The sequence below is a fragment of the Ictalurus punctatus genome, chromosome 12 (assembly GCF_001660625.3).
Source record: "Ictalurus punctatus breed USDA103 chromosome 12, Coco_2.0, whole genome shotgun sequence".
NCBI classification, from domain to species: Eukaryota; Metazoa; Chordata; class Actinopteri; order Siluriformes; family Ictaluridae; genus Ictalurus; species Ictalurus punctatus.
The window spans coordinates 20447302-20467731 of NC_030427.2; the positions used below are offsets into that span (position 1 = coordinate 20447302).

General features: G+C 36.8%; 1 protein-coding gene across 1 annotated transcript in view; it reads right to left on the reverse strand.

The window, feature by feature from the left end:
- The window catches only part of si:dkey-240h12.4 (death-associated protein kinase 2), a 34447-nt gene extending 14316 nt beyond the window's left edge, over positions 1 to 20131 (reverse strand). Inside the window, exons 1-4 of the mRNA XM_017482062.3 lie at positions 19924 to 20131; positions 4982 to 5133; positions 3004 to 3225; positions 851 to 989 (exon numbers count right to left, since the gene is read on the reverse strand). Coding sequence (XP_017337551.1) covers positions 851 to 989; positions 3004 to 3225; positions 4982 to 5043 — 423 coding nt within the window. The 5' untranslated portion in view covers positions 5044 to 5133; positions 19924 to 20131. The remainder of the gene's footprint in view (positions 1 to 850; positions 990 to 3003; positions 3226 to 4981; positions 5134 to 19923) is intronic.
- Between the last annotated feature and the right edge of the window lie 299 nt (positions 20132 to 20430).

Below are 20430 nucleotides of genomic sequence, written 5' to 3' on the forward strand. Positions count from 1 at the left end.
TTTTTACAAAAGTTGTAAGAAATTTATATATATATATATATATATATATATATATATATATATATATATATATATATATATATATATATATAAATAAAACCAGCAAAGGAGAGTTAACCACTGCATTGGAAAGCATACATACAAAATACAAATAGGATAAAGTCATCATTTATAGACTGCCACTGTGAATATATTTGAAATAAAACTTGTAAATAATGCTATTTTAAATAAATAATGCTATAATAATGCTAGGAGCGGCAATATTCTTCAAAATTAATTCAAAACATATCTCAGAAATGTACTGTACAGATATTATCTCATTTGGCTAAGCTACTCTTTGCAATCGATACACTTTATTATTGTACCTTTTTGGACAATAAATCCCATGGGTTTATGCCTCTACATCTTTATTAAACATGTTCAAATCCTACATGTAGTTTAAACCCATTAAGCTGCTGTAACATGCCTGGCTCACATTCTTTACTCTCGTAGATACAGTAGATATATATCCTATTATTTTCACTGTAGTTTCACTAAATAATGTGCTTTAACGTGAACAACTGATCATAAGCTGGGACGTTAGCAGATTTTAATCTTCGTTCATTCAAACACTTTGTTCATTCATGCACTCTTAAAGCAATGTTAGAGCACTGACGTATCAGACACACATAGCACCAAAAACAAATAATGTAGTACATTCAAGCAGAGGCATGTCTAGTCCACATCATTTGAGAAAGAAATAACCTGACTAAACTCTGTAGTAATAATTATAAGATGAGAAAAGAACACCAAGAACAGCAACAACAATAACCTATAATGCATTTACAATGTTACGTCAATCACAAAGCACCTTTAAGTCAAAGTGGCCGATGTGCTTGCTGTGCATGTAGCGCACTCCCTCTAGAACATGCTTCAGGAACTCAATCGCATCCGTCTCAGTCAGGCTCTCCTTCTCAGCGATGAAGTCAAACAGCTCACCGCCTCGAATACTGAAAGAACAACAAAGATTGAACGAATTATTTCTTAAATGGCTGTGAAATAAGTTTACAGATGCAGTTAATAATACAGTTATTCATATATACAGTTTTATATATATATATATATATATATATATATATATATATATATATATAATAGTTATATATACAGTTAATAATACGCAGATGTTCAGATTACATTGTCTAATTTCAGAGAAACTGTATACATCAAAGTAAAGATAGATCAACCTGCTAATACAAAACAAAACTTTTGAATTTTATATATTTTATATACTTCATTAGAAAGTACACAACCAGTGGAGTCTTGGTAGTAATATCATCTATTTTATATCGGCTAATTCTTATTATGCACGCGTAATTAGAAGCAACTGAATTGCGTGATGTAGCATCGACATAATCAATTTAAAATGGATGAAGGCACTAAATTTCTTCATGGCAGATGCATACAATTTGCAAATCAGGCAAGTATATAAGCATCATTATATTTTAACATTTGGTGGCTTTAGCTGTTGCTTTTTCAGCTGAAAATGTCTTCCTGAGTATAATGAAGCTTTGCTGTACTTGCTCATCTACAGTCGAATAGCCGGGGTTTTGGTAAGCGCTAGGGGTGTAACTGAATATGAAAACATTATTTTGAATGAACATATATTAAATGGATAGAAAAGGATATAAATACAGATTTATTGTATAAAGTATCATATAACAATACAAATATTGCTGCAAGCAACGATTAAGGGGGCCAATCACTTTCTGGAGGAGGAAGATCCGAAGCCTAAATTTGAAGGTAAAACATCAAGCCTTTGCTGATATATTGTCTCACATCCTGTTTTCAGTAGCCCTGCCATGAACTCAAATCTAGCAAAATTTGAAGGAGAAGAAACAATGAGGTCTTTACTTTCATACAGGCATGATCAAGTGGTCAGATATGATTATGGGTTCATTATAGTTCACAAAGTTTCAAGCGAAATGGAACATTTTGGACAAAAGTCTGTCATCAGCTGTCACCTTTTGTGCATGACAGCTTTTTTTTTGAATATCCACTGGTGAATTCTGTCCATGAAAATTGGTATCACGTGAAGACATGTGACCAATACAATATTGATACCTCATGGCTTGACCTCTTCAGAAAATCAAAGATGGAGGAAGCACCGATTATAGCGGTGTCACACTGTTCCATTTCATCCAGTTTTATACAACACAGCTTTAAAAGAATATAAAATCAAAATCAAAAGAGACCTTGTCTGGATTGCGGTATTCTTACAGATAAGAACTGATGGTATATTTTAATATTGGCGTGTGATGTCATATCCGGTTGCCGGCCATACTCACAGTGGACTCCAAAGAAATATCACATGCTGAAAGTCTAGTGTGACCGCCGCTTAATTCAATGTTTAGGATTTTCTACTGTAGCAAACCACTGACGAAACAAATGAATAGGGTGACTCGGATTCACACGATAATAATGAATTTTTTTTGAGTGGTTTTTGAGTGGTTTTTGAGTTGTATTTAAGGTGGAATTTAGCTGCAACTTGGCAACCCTCCCCACAAAGCTTCTGCGATTTGTTCTTTAAAAGTTGTACTTTTATATTAAAAAACCTTGTTGCACATACTGTACCTAGTCTGAAGCTGTCTAGCTTTCTAAACAAACAAACAAACAAACAAACATACAACAACAACCACAACAAAACCCTGAATACTCTGTCTACAGTTCAGATTTGCATTCGTATTCGTTTAGGATGCACCTGTAAATACTCAAATTTTTATATTTGTACTTATGTTGCATTATTTTCAGATTAATATGTCAGTTTATTATCAAACAGTTTGAACTAAAACCCATTCTGCTTATCGCCCAAGCACTTAATACCACTGCATTCAGGGTTTCTGTCACCATAGAGTAGAACCATACATCTCTAGGGTTAGGGACCTGCATCCAGTATCAACTTGACTTTAATCTATACTGTACATATTGATTATTCCACACACACACACGCATACACAAACTCACAGCTCTACGATGAGGACCACCTCTGCCTTGCTTTCGAACACATCCTTGAGGGCCATGATGTTCGGGTGTTGGAGGCTCTGCAGGATCTCCACCTCTTTCTCCACGATCTCTTTCTCCAGGCCCAGGCGGCTCCCTGCACCACGTCGCAGCTTCAGAAACTTCCCTGCCCACAGGATCCCTGTAGCCCGCTCACACACCTCACGCACCTGCCCAAAATGACCACTGCGACAGCAAGAACATAACATAAGCGAGTTCAGCTGAAACCTGTTCTACACGTTGAACAACTCATACAAAGCAATGGCCTAACTAGGGCAAAAACCTAACCAGGGGCTTTTGTTCCATCAATAATATAGCTCATGACACGGTTATTTTAGTCTCTGTGTGTTTTGATGTGGTCGGTTTTCTTTCTTTACCCCTCTTTTCTTTTCAGCTTAATTATCTGTCAATGCCTCTCGGGTGCATTACTGACATCATGATCGCATCTCTTCGTCATTCCCAATGAGTGTGTGCATGTGTACCTCTTACTGTGTCTGCATGCATGAAACATTTAACGAATGTTATATCTCCAGAGAGTAGAGCCTATATATATTTAACTGTAGCATGAGGTTAAAAATAGATTTCCAGGGTGACTCACAGCATCTCAGAAACAAAAAAACCCTCATCTGTCTAGACCCCCTGTCTATATACAGTCATGTCATAAAATAAGTACATCCCACGGAAATGATTGGCATTATTTGACATATTTGGAGAGGCAAACATTTGGTCATCTTTGAAACAGTGCCTATTAATGAAGTTATACTTGATATACTTGAACAAAACCACAAAGAAAAATACTTATTTTTAAATCATTTATTCAACAGAAATATCAATGGATGATATTCTTATGAATAGGTGATATTCTTCTGTGGAAAAAAATAAGTACACCCTTGGCCTCACAAGCTGGCATTGCCCCCTTTAGCAGAAATAACTTTTTGTAGGTGTTTTGCATAACTGTCCACCAGGATTACTGGAATTTTTGACCACTCTTCCATGCAATATTCTTTCAGTTGCAAGATGTTTGAGGGTTTTCTTGCATGTACTGCCCATCTTAAATACTCGGAGCAGGTTATGTACAGAGAGTAAGTTGCTATGGCTACCCTGAAAATTACCTCCGTTTTTGTAACTGAAAGTTGAGGTAATCTGTTAACTCTGAGTAAACCTACCCGGGTAAATCGCATAAGCTGCTTTCTGAAATACCCCCCTGGAGTACTACGCCCAGACACACACGCACACACAGAAACAAGAGGAACAGAAAATACTGGAACACAGGGAAGTAGATGGGATCTAGTTGGCCTATGACAAGGGGTATAAATAAGATAGGTTCCACCTGCACTCCCTAAGCAGGTTCTAATCACTGGCACCCAATCTTGAACACCTGATTCTAAATTTATGGACTTGAAGGTGTGATAAATATAGGGGTGTACTTACTTTTTCCATGTGACTGATCATTTTACTTAACTTGTGAAAATTACTACAAAATGTCAATTTTGTGTACTGTTTCAAAGAGGATCAAATGTTTGCTCATCCAAATATGTAAAAAAACAAACAAACAGACAAACAAAACCAACAATGTCCATGGGGTGTACTTATTTTTTCACATGACTGTATATTGAGTCAGGCTTAATACATATACTGAAGATTGTAAAAACATGCTTTTCTGATCACTGTGGGTGTACAGAGTGGTTATTTGCGTTACCACAGACTTCCTGTCAGCTCAAACCAGTCTGGCCAGTCTCCTTTATCTTCTCTCATCATATTCACATCACATACGTTATAAATAGAATGGATTATAGCCCAAAACTTACCTCATGATTGTATGCGGTTTTGATATACATTTTCCTGTTTTACAAATGAATACATTCAATGTATGATACTTATCCAATTTAATCGACACTTCATATCACTGAACAGAAAGCATGCTAATATACAAAATCCTTACCTGCCCAGTACCTCCCTGATTTCATATAAATCCTCAACATTCTCCAGTTTAAAACACGCCATGATGCTTCTTCTTCCACTTTTTTCTGTAGAGTCAGTGATCACAATGTCGACTGCAGCATTATTCCTGATATGATCTCTGGAATGTTCAGTCTGAAAGAGAGGAATTTTTTTTTTTTTGGTCTATTTGAATAGATCTGTAATATCATGTATTATCACTTTTCACCAAACAATGAAGTCATGGTCATGACATATTAGGGTGTTTCTGCAACTACGCGCATTTTTAAGCTCCAGCAGTGAAATTTTAGATTTATGTTCAAATTTGTCATATGACGCTTGATAACTATAAAAACGGTGTCATTACACACCTTGACATGAAAGATAATTTTTCTCCATGTCCAACTTCTGTGGTCTCAATGTTGAGATACATAAAATGACCTAATTCTATTCTATTATTTATTATTTAAAATGAAATGGGTTCATATAAATATTACTTTAAACCATCTTAAAGTGCTTTTTTTTTTTTTAACTGATCATTTATATGATTCTTTCATCTAAATGTGCCTGTCCAACACTTTTGAGTCCTTACCGCAACACTGAACTAATGTCATAGTAAAAGTTTTTTTCAAAGCCAAACAAATCTAGTTTCTATGTAAATAGAAGTTCGCACTTGAACACACAGCTGACCATCCACTCTAGGTCTCTTACAAGATCCAGAAAAGTAAGTATTTATTGTGTGTCCTTACCATACAGCTTAGTAACTGTGTATTTTGAACTACATTTTAAAAATACATTTATATTACTTTTGAATTTATGTATATTAGATGCTAAGAGTCTAAACTAATGTAGCAGACCTTGCTAGCTGCCAGTTATCTGTTTTATTAGCAAAAATGTCATTTCTGCAATGTCTTTACTTCAGCAGCTTTAGCTGTTACAGTAGAGAAAAGGTTTATACTATATATTATATTGCAAATATTAAGTATATTGTAAACTAAATATATTCAGCAAAATGATTGTTCAATGAACCATAAACAATTATTGCACATGCACCTGTGGAACAGTCTTTAAGACACTAACAGTTTACAGGCGGTAGACAATTAAGGTCACAGTTACAGTAACTAAGGACACCACAGAGACCATTCTACTGACTCTGAAAACACCAGAAGAAAGGTGTCTAGGGTTCCTGCTCACCTGCGTGAACATACTATAGACCTGCTGCAGGGAGGCATGAGGACTGCAGATGTGTTCAGAACAATAAACTGCAATGTCTGTAATGTAAGACACCTAAGACAGTGCTACTGGGAGACAGGAAGGACAGCTGATCGTCCATGCAGTGGAAAATTACAGGTAACCATGTCCCCCCGCCAGATATGATCGAGAACTTGCAAATGCATTGGTGGAAGAGTGGAGTAACATCTCACAGCAAGAAATGACAAATCTGATGCAGTCCATGAGGATGAGATGCACTGTTGTACTTAAAGCAGCTGGTGGACACCACATACTGACTGTTACTTTTGATATTGACCCCCCTTTGTTCAGGGACTCATTATTCCATTTGTGTTCATCAAATGGCTGTGAAACTTATTCAGTTTATGTCTCAGATGTTGAATATTTTATATGAATACAAATATTTTCACATGTTAAGAAATTTGCTGGAAATAAAAGCAGGTGAATGTGAGAGGTTTTTTGTCTTTTGCTGAGTATATAAATCTGCTTCAGCCCACATTGCGTCGTCACCTTTGCTTGTGCATCAGAGCCTTCCACAGGAGCCCTCCATCAGCATCTGCCGACATTCCAGGAAACCAAGACTATACTGACAATTTCTGATGTCAACAGGGTGCTGATTAGTAAATGTCTTTCTGTATGGCCCTTATCCAGACATCTTCTATAATACTGGAATCCACTTCTTCATCATGCCACCTTGATCCAGCTCCTACATTTCTCCTCACACACAGTCATTCTGGCCTTTCTGCACCTATTTCTCACTTCATAAACAGATCTTTAGCTTCTGTTTCTCTCCCTCTACCACTTAAAACTGCGGCAGTGACTCCAGTTCTTAAAACACCTAACCTGGACCCTACTGTTCTTTCTAATTTTCAACATATCGTTAACTTACCGTTCATTTCTTAAATACTGGAAAGTACTGTCGCCTCCCAGCTCCAATCTTTCCTTACTAAAATAATCTTTTTGACCCCTTTCAATCTCGCTTTCGTCCTCTTCATAGTACTGAAACTGCCCTTGTAAGGGTTGTCAATGACCTATTACGCTCTAGCGACTCTGGTTCTCTTTCTATTCTTCTATTACTTGATCTTAATTCCACTTTTGATACTGTATGTCATGACTTACTTCTCTCCTGCCTTTCGGATATTGATGTCACCGATGCTGCTCTTTCCTGGCTTACTTCTTTTCTCACGGATAGACAGTTTTACATTTCTATGCAGGATTATATGTTGCCAACTGTATCTTTGAAATTAGGTGTCCCTTAGGGATCGATTCTTGGACCTCTACTATTCATTATATATATATATATATATATATATATATATATATATATATATATATATACATACACACACCACCGTTTCAGTTACCACTGTTATGCTGATGACATTCAAATCTATACAGTTTGTAGATCTGTTCCCACTCTCCAGAGTGATCCACTATCAGTATCCATCCATCCATCTATCTTTAATTCTGCTTTATCCTTTTCAGGGTCATGGGGAATCCTGGAGCCTATCCCAGGGAGCATCGGGCACAAGGCGGGGTACACCCTGGACAGGGTGCCAATCCATTGCAGGGCACACTCACATACACATTCACACACCCATTCATACACTACGGACACTTTGGACATAGTGATTGGCCAATCAACCTACCATGCATGTCTTTGGACTGGGGGAGGAAACCGGAGCACCCGGAGGAAACCCCCGCAGCACAGGGAGAACATGCAAACTCCACACACACAGGGCCTCGGTGGGAATTGAACCCCCCAACCCTGGAGGTGTGAGGCGAACGTGCTAATCACTAAGCCACCGTGCACCCCACTATCAGCATGTGTCAATGAAAAACTGAACATGGACAAAACTGAGATCATTATTAGCGGAACACCTACACTTACTAAAAATATCCTTTATGATCTGTGTCATTTACGTGACATTGATCTCACTCTCATTATACCATCTAGTACTGTAAAATGTTTAGGCATCATCTTTGATCCCTCCTTTTCCTTTGAAGCTCATATAAACTTGCATTGCTCAGCTCTGTCCCTTCATTAGTCTGTCAGCTTCATAATGCTGAAACACTGGTTCATGCCTTTATTTCCTCACATCTTGATTATTGCAATGCTCTCCTCATTGGTTTACCTGCTAATTCTATTGCTAGGTTGCAATATATTCAAAACTCTGCAGCTAGACTTCTTATACATACCAAGCGCTCAGCTCACATTACTCCAATCCTGTCTGAACTGCATTGGCTACCGGTTTCACTTCACATTAAATATAAAATAATCCTGCTTACATTTAAATCACTTCACGGTTTGACACCTTTCTATCTTAGTGAACTGCTTTTCCCCTGCAACCCGAACCTCTCTGTCAGGTCCTCTGGGCTCAGACTCCTCTCTGTCCCTAGATCTCTACCATGGGTGGCAGGTATTTCAGTGTAATAGCACCCAAAATCTGGAATTAACTCCCTCCGACTCTTCACAGCATCACACCCATCCCCGAGTTCAAATCCCAATTAAAAATGTGTCTGTTTTCTCAATGATATCTGTCCTAATCTGTTGCTACGCATTTTTTCAGTGACTGTACTATCTGTTCTGTTTTTCATTTTCTGTGTTTGATTGTTCATTGTTTTTCACATTTTGTGTTTGTCACATTTTGTGAGCTCTGGAAAGGCGCTATATATAAATTAAACATATTATTACAATTTATCCAAGATGTTAATACCGAGACTTGTGCTTTGGTCAAAACAATGCACAAAGTTGGGGCCAATCGGATTTATTGGCTGATGAAGGATGATACACACACGAGAGTGTGGGTGGGCGTGTAGCAGAACCAAATCCAGTGACATCAAGGCACATGATGCTTACTGGCTCAGTGTGGAAGGAACTCGTTTTCATCAGGAACCTGTACATGTACCAAAAGCCTCAAAATTGCAATGAGATTACTCCTCAATCTGAAATGAGAAATAGTTGGGCTTGGTACATAAATGTAATGCTGTGGTGAGATACTCTTATGAGTTTGCGTTAGTGTAGTAATATTAATGTTCATGCCATATCAACTTTAGGCTATAATATTTTTGAAACATGAAAATCAGTTTGACCCAGTCTTTACTGCAATACCTCTACTACCTTTGACACATGTAATACCTTGTTTTTTGTCTGTTACTGTTCTTCTAATCTATACAGTAGCTTGTTGTCAAAGTTACATTATTAACACTTACCATTAACATTCTGTCCTTACCGACACCATGCAAAAATTATTTTAACATTTAAGTACAGACGCTTTACACATTAGAATTGCGATATAGTCATTCTGAATCCTTTCAAAGAAGTAGTCATGCAAATACTCGGCATAGTAAAAGCATAGTAAAAGCATGTTAAACGCAAGGTAAAAGTATGGTAAAAGCATGGTAAAAGCAAAGTAAAAGCATAATAAAAGCATAGTAAAAGCATGGTAAAAGCTAATAAAAGCATAGTAAAAGCATGGTAAAAGCATAATAAAAGCATAGTAAAAGTATGGTAAAAGCATGTTAAACGCATGGTAAAAGCATAGTAAAAGTATTGTAAAAGCATAGTAAAAGCATAGTAAAATAATAGTAAAAGTATGGTAAAAGTATGGTAAAAGCATAATAAAATCATAGTAAAAGTATGGTAAAAGCATGGTAAAAGCATAGTAAACGCATAGTAAAAGCATAGTAAAAGTATGGTAAAAGCATGGTAAAAGTATGGTAAAAGCATGGTAAAAGTATGGTAAAAGCATGTTAAACGCATGGTAAAAGCATAGTAAAAGTATTGTAAAATCATAGTAAAAGCATGGTAAAAGTATGGTAAAAGCATGTTAAACGCATGGTAAAACATTAGTAAAAGTATTGTAAAAGCATAGTAAAATCATAGTAAAAGCATGGTAAAAGCATAGTAAAATCATAGCAAAAGCATGGTAAAAGCATGGTAAAAGTATGGTAAAAGCATAGTAAAAGTATGGTAAAAGTATGGTAAAAGCATAGTAAAAACATGGCAAAAGCATGTCAAACGCATGGCAAAAGCATAGTAAAAGCATAGTAAAAGCATAGTAAAAGCATTGTAAAAGCATAGTAAAGGTATTGTAAAAGCATAGTAAAAGCATAGTAAAATCATAGTAAAAGTATGGTAAAAGTATGGTAAAAGCATGTTAAACGCATGGTAAAAGCATAGTAAAAGCATAGTAAAAGTATTGTAAAAGCATAGTAAAAGCATAGTAAAAGTATGGTAAAAGCATGGTAAAAGAATAGTAAAATCATAGTAAAAGTACGGTAAAAGCATGGTAAAAGCATAGTAAAATCATAGTAAAAGTATTGTAAAAGCATAGTAAAATCATAGTAAAAGTACGGTAAAAGCATGGTAAAAGCATAGTGAAATCATAGTGAAAGTACGGTAAAAGTATGGTAAAATCATAGTAAAAGTACGGTAAAAGCATGGTAAAAGCATGTTAAACGCATGGTAAAAGCATAGTAAAATCATAGTAAAAGTACGGTAAAAGCATGGTAAAAGCATAGTAAAATCATAGTAAAAGTATGGTAAAAGCATAGTAAAATCATAGTAAAAGTACGGTAAAAGCATGGTAAAAGCATAGTGAAATCATAGTGAAAGTACGGTAAAAGCATGGTAAAAGCATAGTAAAATCATAGTAAAAGTACGGTAAAAGCATGGTAAAATCATAGTAAAATCATAGTAAAAGTACGGTAAAAGCATGGTAAAAGCATAGTAAAATCATAGTAAAAGTATGGTAAAAGCATAGTAAAATCATAGTAAAAGTACGGTAAAAGCATGGTAAAAGCATAGTAAAATCATAGTAAAAGTATGGTAAAAGCATAGTAAAATCATAGTAAAAGTACGGTAAAAGCATGGTAAAAGCATAGTGAAATCATAGTGAAAGTACGGTAAAAGCATGGTAAAAGCATAGTAAAATCATAGTAAAAGTACGGTAAAAGCATAGTAAAAGCATGGTAAAAGCATAGTAAAATCATAGTAAAAGCATAGTAAAATCATAGTAAAAGCATGGTAAAAGCATAGTAAAATCATAGTAAAAGTACGGTAAAAGCATGGTAAAAGCATGTTAAACGCATGGTAAAAGCATAGTAAAATCATAGTAAAAGTATGGTAAAAGCATAGTAAAAGCATAGTAAAATCATAGTAAAAGCATGGTAAAAGCATAGTAAAAGCATGGTAAAAGCATAGTAAAATCATAGTAAAAGCATGGTAAAAGCATAGTAAAAGCATAGTAAAATCATAGTAAAAGCATGGTAAAAGCATAGTAAAATCATAGTAAAAGTACGGTAAAAGCATAGTAAAAGCATAGTAAAATCATAGTAAAAGCATGGTAAAAGCATAGTAAAATCATAGTAAAAGTATGGTAAAAGCATAGTAAAATCATAGTAAAAGTATGGTAAAAGCATAGTAAAATCATAGTAAAAGTACGGTAAAAGCATGGTAAAATCATAGTAAAATCATAGTAAAAGTATGGTAAAAGCATGGTAAAAGCATAGTAAAAGCATGGTAAAAGCAAGTGATGTCCTTTTGTAGCTGCACCAACATTGTTACAGATTGTGCAACAGTTTCCCCTGTGGTACAAGGACTGTTTGCTGAAGCTTACATAACACACTCATTCCTCACATACTAACACAATTCTGTCATTCTGTTTTTTTAATGATTTCATTATAATGAACAAAACCACCAAGGATTGAAAGAGAAGCAAGTTAGGAGATGGAGGAGGGAAGACGAAGGACAGAATACTACTTCTAGGTGACAGAACGCTAATGCTAAGTGAGGAACAAACTGCTGATGAAAGTAATGAATGGAGAGTAGAGATGATCAGCTGATTCAAAATAGTGAATGACTAAAAGTCTGAATGGAGTGTGTTTAGTATTGACTTCAGATTTGAGTTGTTTTTGTGGCAAGTCATATCTACAAACAACTTTTTATAGCATTTGCGAACACTGCAAACTTTATCATTTCTCTACAACAGCAAACCCTAAGATGTTTTATTCCTCTTATGCAGAAGCAATTTGCCAACAATTACAATTCTAATTTATTAAATAATGACATCATGTCGTACTTTTGATTCGTTTATAAAATATTAGCATAATATAGCATAATTAAATGATTTTTTTTCAGTACAGACATTCCAGCTGTACTGTTACAGCTGTTTTTACTATCACAAAAGTGCTGAAACATGAAAAATTATAAATATTCATTTAGATCTAACAATCGAGTACGTCTGTATGTTGATTAATTTAAAGCTAATACTTGTGTATATACAGCAGAACTCATTTAAAGGTAAGAAGTTTTACTTTGTTTATTTCTGATGTTGTGTGCACCCATGTTGATTTGACGTCACTCCGTAAACAAGGAATGAACTCAGAATTGCGAAGAATACCCCTAGTTGACTTCTCAGTTGCTTTGGCATTTCATGTCACAGTAGACAGAATCCCCATTTATTTGTCGAGAAAGAAAATTGTCATTTTTCACTAAAGTTTTTCTTAAAGATTTTTAACAATTTTTTACCCTAGTGTGAATGTGCATGTGCATGGTGCCCGCGTGATGGACTGGTGTCCCATCCAGGGTGTATTCCCAGGTAACGCCCAGTGTTCCTTGGATGACTCATTCATTTATCTGCTTCCCACACAAGTACAAGTACATCTCAAAAAGTTCATTTTTTCCATAATTGAATTAAAAAAGCGGAACTTTCATATGTTCTATATTCAGTACTCATAAAGGGAAATATTTCAAGCCATTTTTTTTTTTGTTTTAATCTTGATGATTATGGCTTACAGCTCATGGAAATCAAAAATCCAGTACCTCAAAATATTAGAATAAATTGATTTATATTCATAATATATATAATATATATAATAATACAAAAATGTCGACCTTCTGAAAAGTATGTTAATTCATGCACACAATACTCGGTCGGGGCTTTAAAGCTTTTGCATGAATTACTGCATCAATGCGGCGTGGCATGGAGTCTATCAGTCTGTGGCACTGCTGAGGTGTTCTGGAAGCGCAGGTTGCTTTGACAGCGGTCTTCAGCTCGTCTGTATTGTTGGGTCTGGTGTCTCTCATAGATTCTCTATGGGGTTCAGGTCAGGTGAGTTGGCTGGCCAAACAAGCACAGTAGTACCACGGTCAGCAAACCATTACTAGTAGTTTTGGCACTGTGGGCAGGCGCCAAGTCCTGCTGGAAAAGGAAATCAGCATCTCCATAAAGCTTGTCAGCAAATGGACGCATGAAGTGGTCTAAAATCTCCTGGTAGACGCTGCATAGACTCTCGACTTGAGAAAACAAAGGGGCGCGACACCAGAGGTGACATGGCACCCAAATCATCACTGACTGTGGAAACTTCACACTGGACTTCAAGCAACTTGGATTCTGTGCCTCTCCACTTTTCCTGGAGACTGTGAGACCTTGATTTCCAAATGAAATGCAAAATTTACTTTCATCTGAAAAGAAGACGTTAGACCACTGAGCACCGGTGTTTTTAGTAAAAAGGTGTTTTGAGTTAATTATCTGATTAGAGCTCTTCTCAAGTTGACATTGCTGTATTATAATTTCTTTCTTCTACTAAAAGACACTGATTTTTCCAGTATCTCATTTCCATGAGCTGTAAACCGTCATCATCAAGATTAAAAAAAAAAGGCTTGAAATATTTCACTTCATGTGTAACCAATCTAGAATATATGAAAGTTTTTTAATTAAGTTACGGGAAAAAATGAACGTTTCCATGATATTATAATTTTTTGAGATGTACCTATATAATGATGACTGCCCAAGTATATTTTGTATAAATTTTACAAAAACAAAAAGAGACTGATAGATACAGCATTCAAATCGATATCAATTCCTTACTGCCAATGACATGTGGTGACTCTTTGTGCTTTTTGGGAAAAAAAAAAAAGCTACTGTTCCTCTTCAGCTCTGTTTCGGTTGCACCAGTGGAAATGTTTGCTTCTCAGTGTGCTAGACTAGCCTTACTAAATACAATCAGAATGAATGCCTATATTAATGCTCAACTGTAGTGAATAATGCAAAAGAAGAGGAAATAAAAAGAAACATTTGAAGTGTTTTTGTCACTACCAGGCATTGAAATTTGGTTTGTTAGAAGGAGCTGTGATTGTGAGGTTAAACGGTAAAAGACAGGTTGAGAGAAAAAGAGATGAGCGTGGTAGGCAAACAGACACCAGCACCTGCTATGCTGATGCAAGTGCTAACGCACACATAACTAAAATAGTTTTCGTTGTTTTAGTCATACTTATATAACTACTATATATATATACCCAAATATATACCCAAAATCCGTACTCCATATCAACGACACCTGTTTCTAATATTACACTCAAAGAAGAAGAAAACATAAAGGAACTTAAACTTACACACTTTACCTTTACCACAGATGCAGTCCATCTACCAAGATGTATTTGCTATCAAAATTTTGCTCCTTAGTTTTACCCTGAGGCTATGAGTCTAATGTAGCTAACAAATAAGGGAAGCTCATAGCCACCAGTTTAGAAAGCTACATACACACTCAACTCAAACCTCAGCAGGTTAGATCATGTAGAATTTCTGCTAGGTCTTTTAAAACACTAGAAGCTAACATCAGATTCAGGTATTTATTCAGATAATATACAGGCTTACAGTTTACTGATACAACTTAGCCATGGGTTATAACCTAGTTACGCAGTTTGTAAAATTTTGAACTGTTACTGCTGTTACTCTTGTTAGCAACATGAGCGTCACAACACCCGTAAAAAGAACTAAAGAAGCAAACTGGACACCAAACATGCCTTAGGTGGTGGATTACATTCAAGATAAAGGAGAAGCTCCTGTCTGAACTGTTCCTTTAAGAAGACAAGTAGCTTTACAGCAGAACTACACACAGAGAACAGGCAGCCAGAAATGAGCAGACAGACAGACAGAATGGTAGGCAGAAAAAGATAGACAGACTGACATCCAGTTGGAGATGATATTGTTTATCAAGACAGACAGACACACACACAGAATGGTAGGCAGAAATAGAAAGAAATAGATAGATAGAAATAGAAATATATAGATAGATAAATAGATAGATAGACAAACTGACATCCAGTTGGAGATTATATTGTTTATCAAGACAGGCACAAATACAGTTGGATTATCCTGTTATTCCAGACATTCAGACAGACAGACTAACAAACAGAGACAGGCAGACAGATAGAAAGACAGAGACAGACAGACATGCAGTTAGATTATCCTGTCTCTCCAGACATTAAGTCAGACAGACGAGATGAAAAGACAGACAGTTGGATTATCATGTTTCTCCAGACATTCAGACAGACAGATGGATGGATGGATGGAGAGCTACATAGAGACATCAGGATGGATTATCTTGATTCTCCACACATTCAGACAGACAGATGGATAGGCAGAGATAGACAGAAAGACAGATAAATAGATAGACAGACCAAATGGTAAATGGTGCACTTATATAGCGCTTTTATCCAAAGCGCTTTACACTGGTTCTCATTCACCCATTCACACTCACATGGTAGCAGAGCTGCCATGCAAGGCGCTAACTTGCCACCAGGAGCAACTTGGAGTTCAGTGTCTTGCCCAAGGACACTTCGGCATGTGGAGTCATGTGGGCCGGGAATCGAACCGCCAACCCTACAAATAGTGGACAACCCACTCTACCACCTGATACACAGCCGCCCCGACTGACATCAACAACAAATTGACTGACATCCAGCTGGAGATGATCTTGTTTATCAAGACAGACAGATTGTTTGTCTGTCTGTCTTTATAAACAAGATCATCAGGTTGGTAAACCAGAGACATCAGGTTGGATAATCCTGTTTCACCACACAGACAGACAGACAGATAGACACAGAAACAGACAGACAGACCGCTACATTTATTTCAGATAAAGTGTGAGCACTTACCTAACCCCTAACATGCCAACCCCACAAAAAAAATCGTACTCACTCTTACTCCTCTACTCTGCGCACTTTGCTTCTATAGAACTCAATTATAAATATTTTATAGTAGCACTACTTGTATTGTTCTTTGCTTGACATATCTCTTTGCTTGTATTTCCTCATTTGTAAGTTGCTTTGGATAAAACGTCTGCTAAATGAATAAATGTAAATGTAAATGTAAATGTAAATCATCTTGTTTGTCAATAATTCTGCTGAGGTACAGTGTAATACATCCCTCAGTAGGTGGAAAGATAAACTCATCAACAGACAGATTCATACATACTCACACATACAGTATGTACATTGCCTTCATCACTGCTGCATTCCATCGGGAGTTTATAAGTATTTTCCTGATAGAGGCCGACATACGCCTCCTCCCATCGGCTTCCTTCGCTGTCATAGCAGGAAGTCAATCGCAAGACACAACAATAAAGTTCATTCAATCAGAAACAGTCACTCTTGAGCCATAAACCACAGTGGAACAAGTGCTAACACACTGCAGAGGGACAGAAATGCTGAAGCTGAGCCAACTTCCACCTACCACAACTGGACTATGAAGACAGCATAATCTGTACAGAGTGTGTAAGCGTTCCTCTGTGTTTTGATGGCGATTTGACGGCGCAGGAGCATCATAGGCGATGATTTTAAAGTCAGTATCAGTCAGTATTGATCACAAACTAAACTGATTATGCTTATGGGCATCTCATTACGACACGGCACTATCCAACAACTTGATCAAGTCATAAAAAAGCACAAGGTATTAGACATCTTTAGGCAGAATACCTGCATTTGCCTTTGTTTTTGTTAAACCAACTCCTTACTCAGCAAAGGTTAGAAATTAGCCTAAATAAAACATTTCTATGTTGTTTTAGTCAAATATATGTGTTTCCTTAATGTAAACATTAATGTAAAGGTAAATGTAAAACTGAATGTTAGTCAAAACAAGGCAGTGGTGGCTTGGCGGTTAAAGGCTGTGGGTCACTGATCAGAAGGTCGGGGGTTCAAGCCCCCAGGTGCCACTGTTGGGCCCTTGAGCAAGGCCCTTAACCCTCTCGGCTCCAGGGGTGCTGCTTCATGGCTGACCCTACGCTCTGAGGCCAGCTTCCTGACATGATGGGGTATGGGAAGAAAAGAATTTAACTGTGCATATGTCTATGTGATTATCATTAGGTTTCCCTCAAGTGACCAGAAACAAGAGATCAGAGACCACTTGGTAAAAATATGAATAAGACCCAAGCTGAATAGAGCAGCCAGTATGGCATACTACAATGACATGAAAATACAACAGTCATCCTGTTTACTGTTGCTACATAGACATAGAGGTAAAGTTTGAGTAATGCACAGCAAATGGAGAAGTATTGAATTAACACATACAATCCAGAACACAGGCAGTGGGTTAACTTTTATGTGTTGTGTGTCCTTTTATGGAAAAGGAGGCAGAGCTCTATGGTTAATTTCAGGAAGGGGAAAAACATAAACAAAAGTCAATGAAATCCAATGCAAGGCAATATTGTGTGTCACAGCGCCTTTAAAATTCCATGATAATTATCAGATATATATTATTAGAACCATTCAAATTTTTATATTGCATTAATATGGCTTTTTTTTAAAATTCACTTATAATTATTTGGTAATGCAGCTGTAAATTTGTAACTAATGTCTGTGTGCAAAACAATAGAGTTCTTACTAATAACAGTTGTCAACAAACCTGGAACAGTGTGCATAGGGAACATCAGGAAAAAAGAGCTGCTTGAGGATATGAATGAGAGAATGTTATTACTTTGTGTAATTGTGGCCTATTCATTAGCTAGACAATAGCCTTCTAGTTACACGGCTAATCAGTAACTGGTGCGTGAGATAAATAAACACACTCGGCTGAGGGGCGCTTGCTGATAATGTTGAAGCTTAAACTTTATTTCATTTCACAATCATTTTTAAAAGTTATGTCTGTAAACCAGGTCACTGCGTAGTCATTTAGCAGGCTTAAAGCAGTGTACTATGGGTAATAAATAAAGTCTCTCATTCCTTAAGACTAAACAGTATGGGCACGCAATAATACTGTCTAACAAAAATTTTTAAAAAGTATACAGGGGTTTGATAGTTGATGTTTTCATAGACGTAAGCAGACAAAACCCTTCAGAGGCCCCAGCAGTCCTATGGGCCTCAGACCCTTTCCCTTTCTTTTCAAAGATATTTCCAGCAATAGGATATTGATTGACAAGGTGACTTTAAACTAACAAATGTAAACCAAATTATAGTCTGAAATTGAATTATTACTTTTAAAAATGTCATTAGCATGGATGCCAGTTAGCTACATTTTAAAATTCATTACAAAAAAAAACCTACCCAACTCTGTCTCATTTAAAAACAAAATACATCCATTGCCAGCAAAGTCACTTTGGGAAAATGAGATATTATAGCCGGAGATGAGTTTTCGGAAGGTAAATGCATGTTTTCAATGATTCAATTATTGAAAAAAAATTACGTTTAATTTTTAAGAGTTACAAGGGATAAATGACGCCCCAATCATGGAATCATCCCTAATACACTTAGGTTTGAAAAGACCGAAATATCTGTTTTGCTTTGTCTAAAACTATACTTGCCAAATGATGTAGTTCTGCCTTCTTTGGTTCGTACGTCTGCTCAAGCGCTCTTTAATGCAAACCAAAGCAAGTGTAACTCACATCCAGTTTCTTCATATAGACTATGAGTTCCCAACCTTTTTTTTTTTTTTGCCACACCTTCAACCTGAATTATTTGCCTTAAGTGCCTTCAAGTAGGCTAGAAAAACTTTTGCAATAAATGCCAAAACGTGTTATTTACATCACTCTGTTATACCTGCACTTCTAATTCCAATGGTATTCCTGTGTACTCATTACTAATACACACCCACTTCATTCAATCAATCTGTACAATTGCAACATTCATGCAAACACCTGCACATACACTTGGGCTAAACATGCACCATCGGAGACATTCATGGATATTTCCTGCATGTCTTGTTCAATCTTGTTCCTGCATTTATTATTTAGGTGACTGCACTGTGTTGATTGTTGGGGCGAACCTATAGTAATTACCACCAACATTTCTATCAGTCCTGCAATGTCACCATGGTTCAGTGGGATGAAAGATGGCATCTCCAGGGGCATGCAGCAGTATGATTCATGTTTCATGGTAAAGCTATAGAAAGCACTGTACAGCAGGTGTAGGCGCAAAGCTGGGCAGACTTCATGAGGTATCTAGTAAAGCGCTCGTGCTTTGCTCCTCACGCTTAGGAGATTCAATTCAATGCAGGATCACGACTCAACTGGGGTATATAAGATGCGTGACTGCACGTCGACTGGAGGAAGAAAAGAAAAAAAATGAAGAAAGAAAACTCTTATCTGCGCACACCTTGGCTAAAGAAACACCGAAATCACCCCTGTAGTCATTCATTTGCTGTGTTACAGGATAATAAATGGGAATTCTTACACGCGCGTGCATCTGAAAACTTGCTTTTCGACATTATCCCAGAATTCCGCTCTGTATCGCGACGTGTTTTTGGGAGGGTGAAAAAAAAGACTGCGGCTTGCTGAAATCCATTCGCCCGATCAGTATAGTGACTGCGCTGTATCCCAGCACTTATTTCCGTGTAGCCTGTCGCTCGCGCGTTACTGCAATAACCTTCTAATCTACAAATCCACAGCAATTCGCGAATAAACTCAGTCACAAATCATACCCAGAGTCTAAACACCGACCTGTAGAGCCTGACGGCGCTTCTGTGTTCCTCTCTGCGTTCCTCATGTAGACCCTCTCACTGGATTCGAGGTTTTAACTTGATCACTCTCTGCACCGGACCTGGCCAGCGAGCACGCGCGTTCTGACCGACTGCGCGCGATCGCGCACTTCAAGATAACTAACGTCCATTACAGGAGGAGCTTAAGTCCCTCTCTGGCTCGGTCCCAAAATAAATAAAAATCAGAAAATAATCATAACCCCCTCCCCCCCACCCGACTCCCAACCCCGTGTACAAACAATACACTTACGTATTTGGTACAATGTAGTATACTATATAATATAGTGGCTTTTTTTTGTTTGTTTGTTTGCTCACAAATAATAATAAAAAAAAAATAATCACCAGCCGTAAAACTTTACTACAGCTCCATGCTGTTGTCGTTTTGACTAGTTCAAATTATAGATATTAATATCTAGTTATAGATATTTATCAGTACGTTTTGACTAGTAAAAATACAACTTAAAATGAA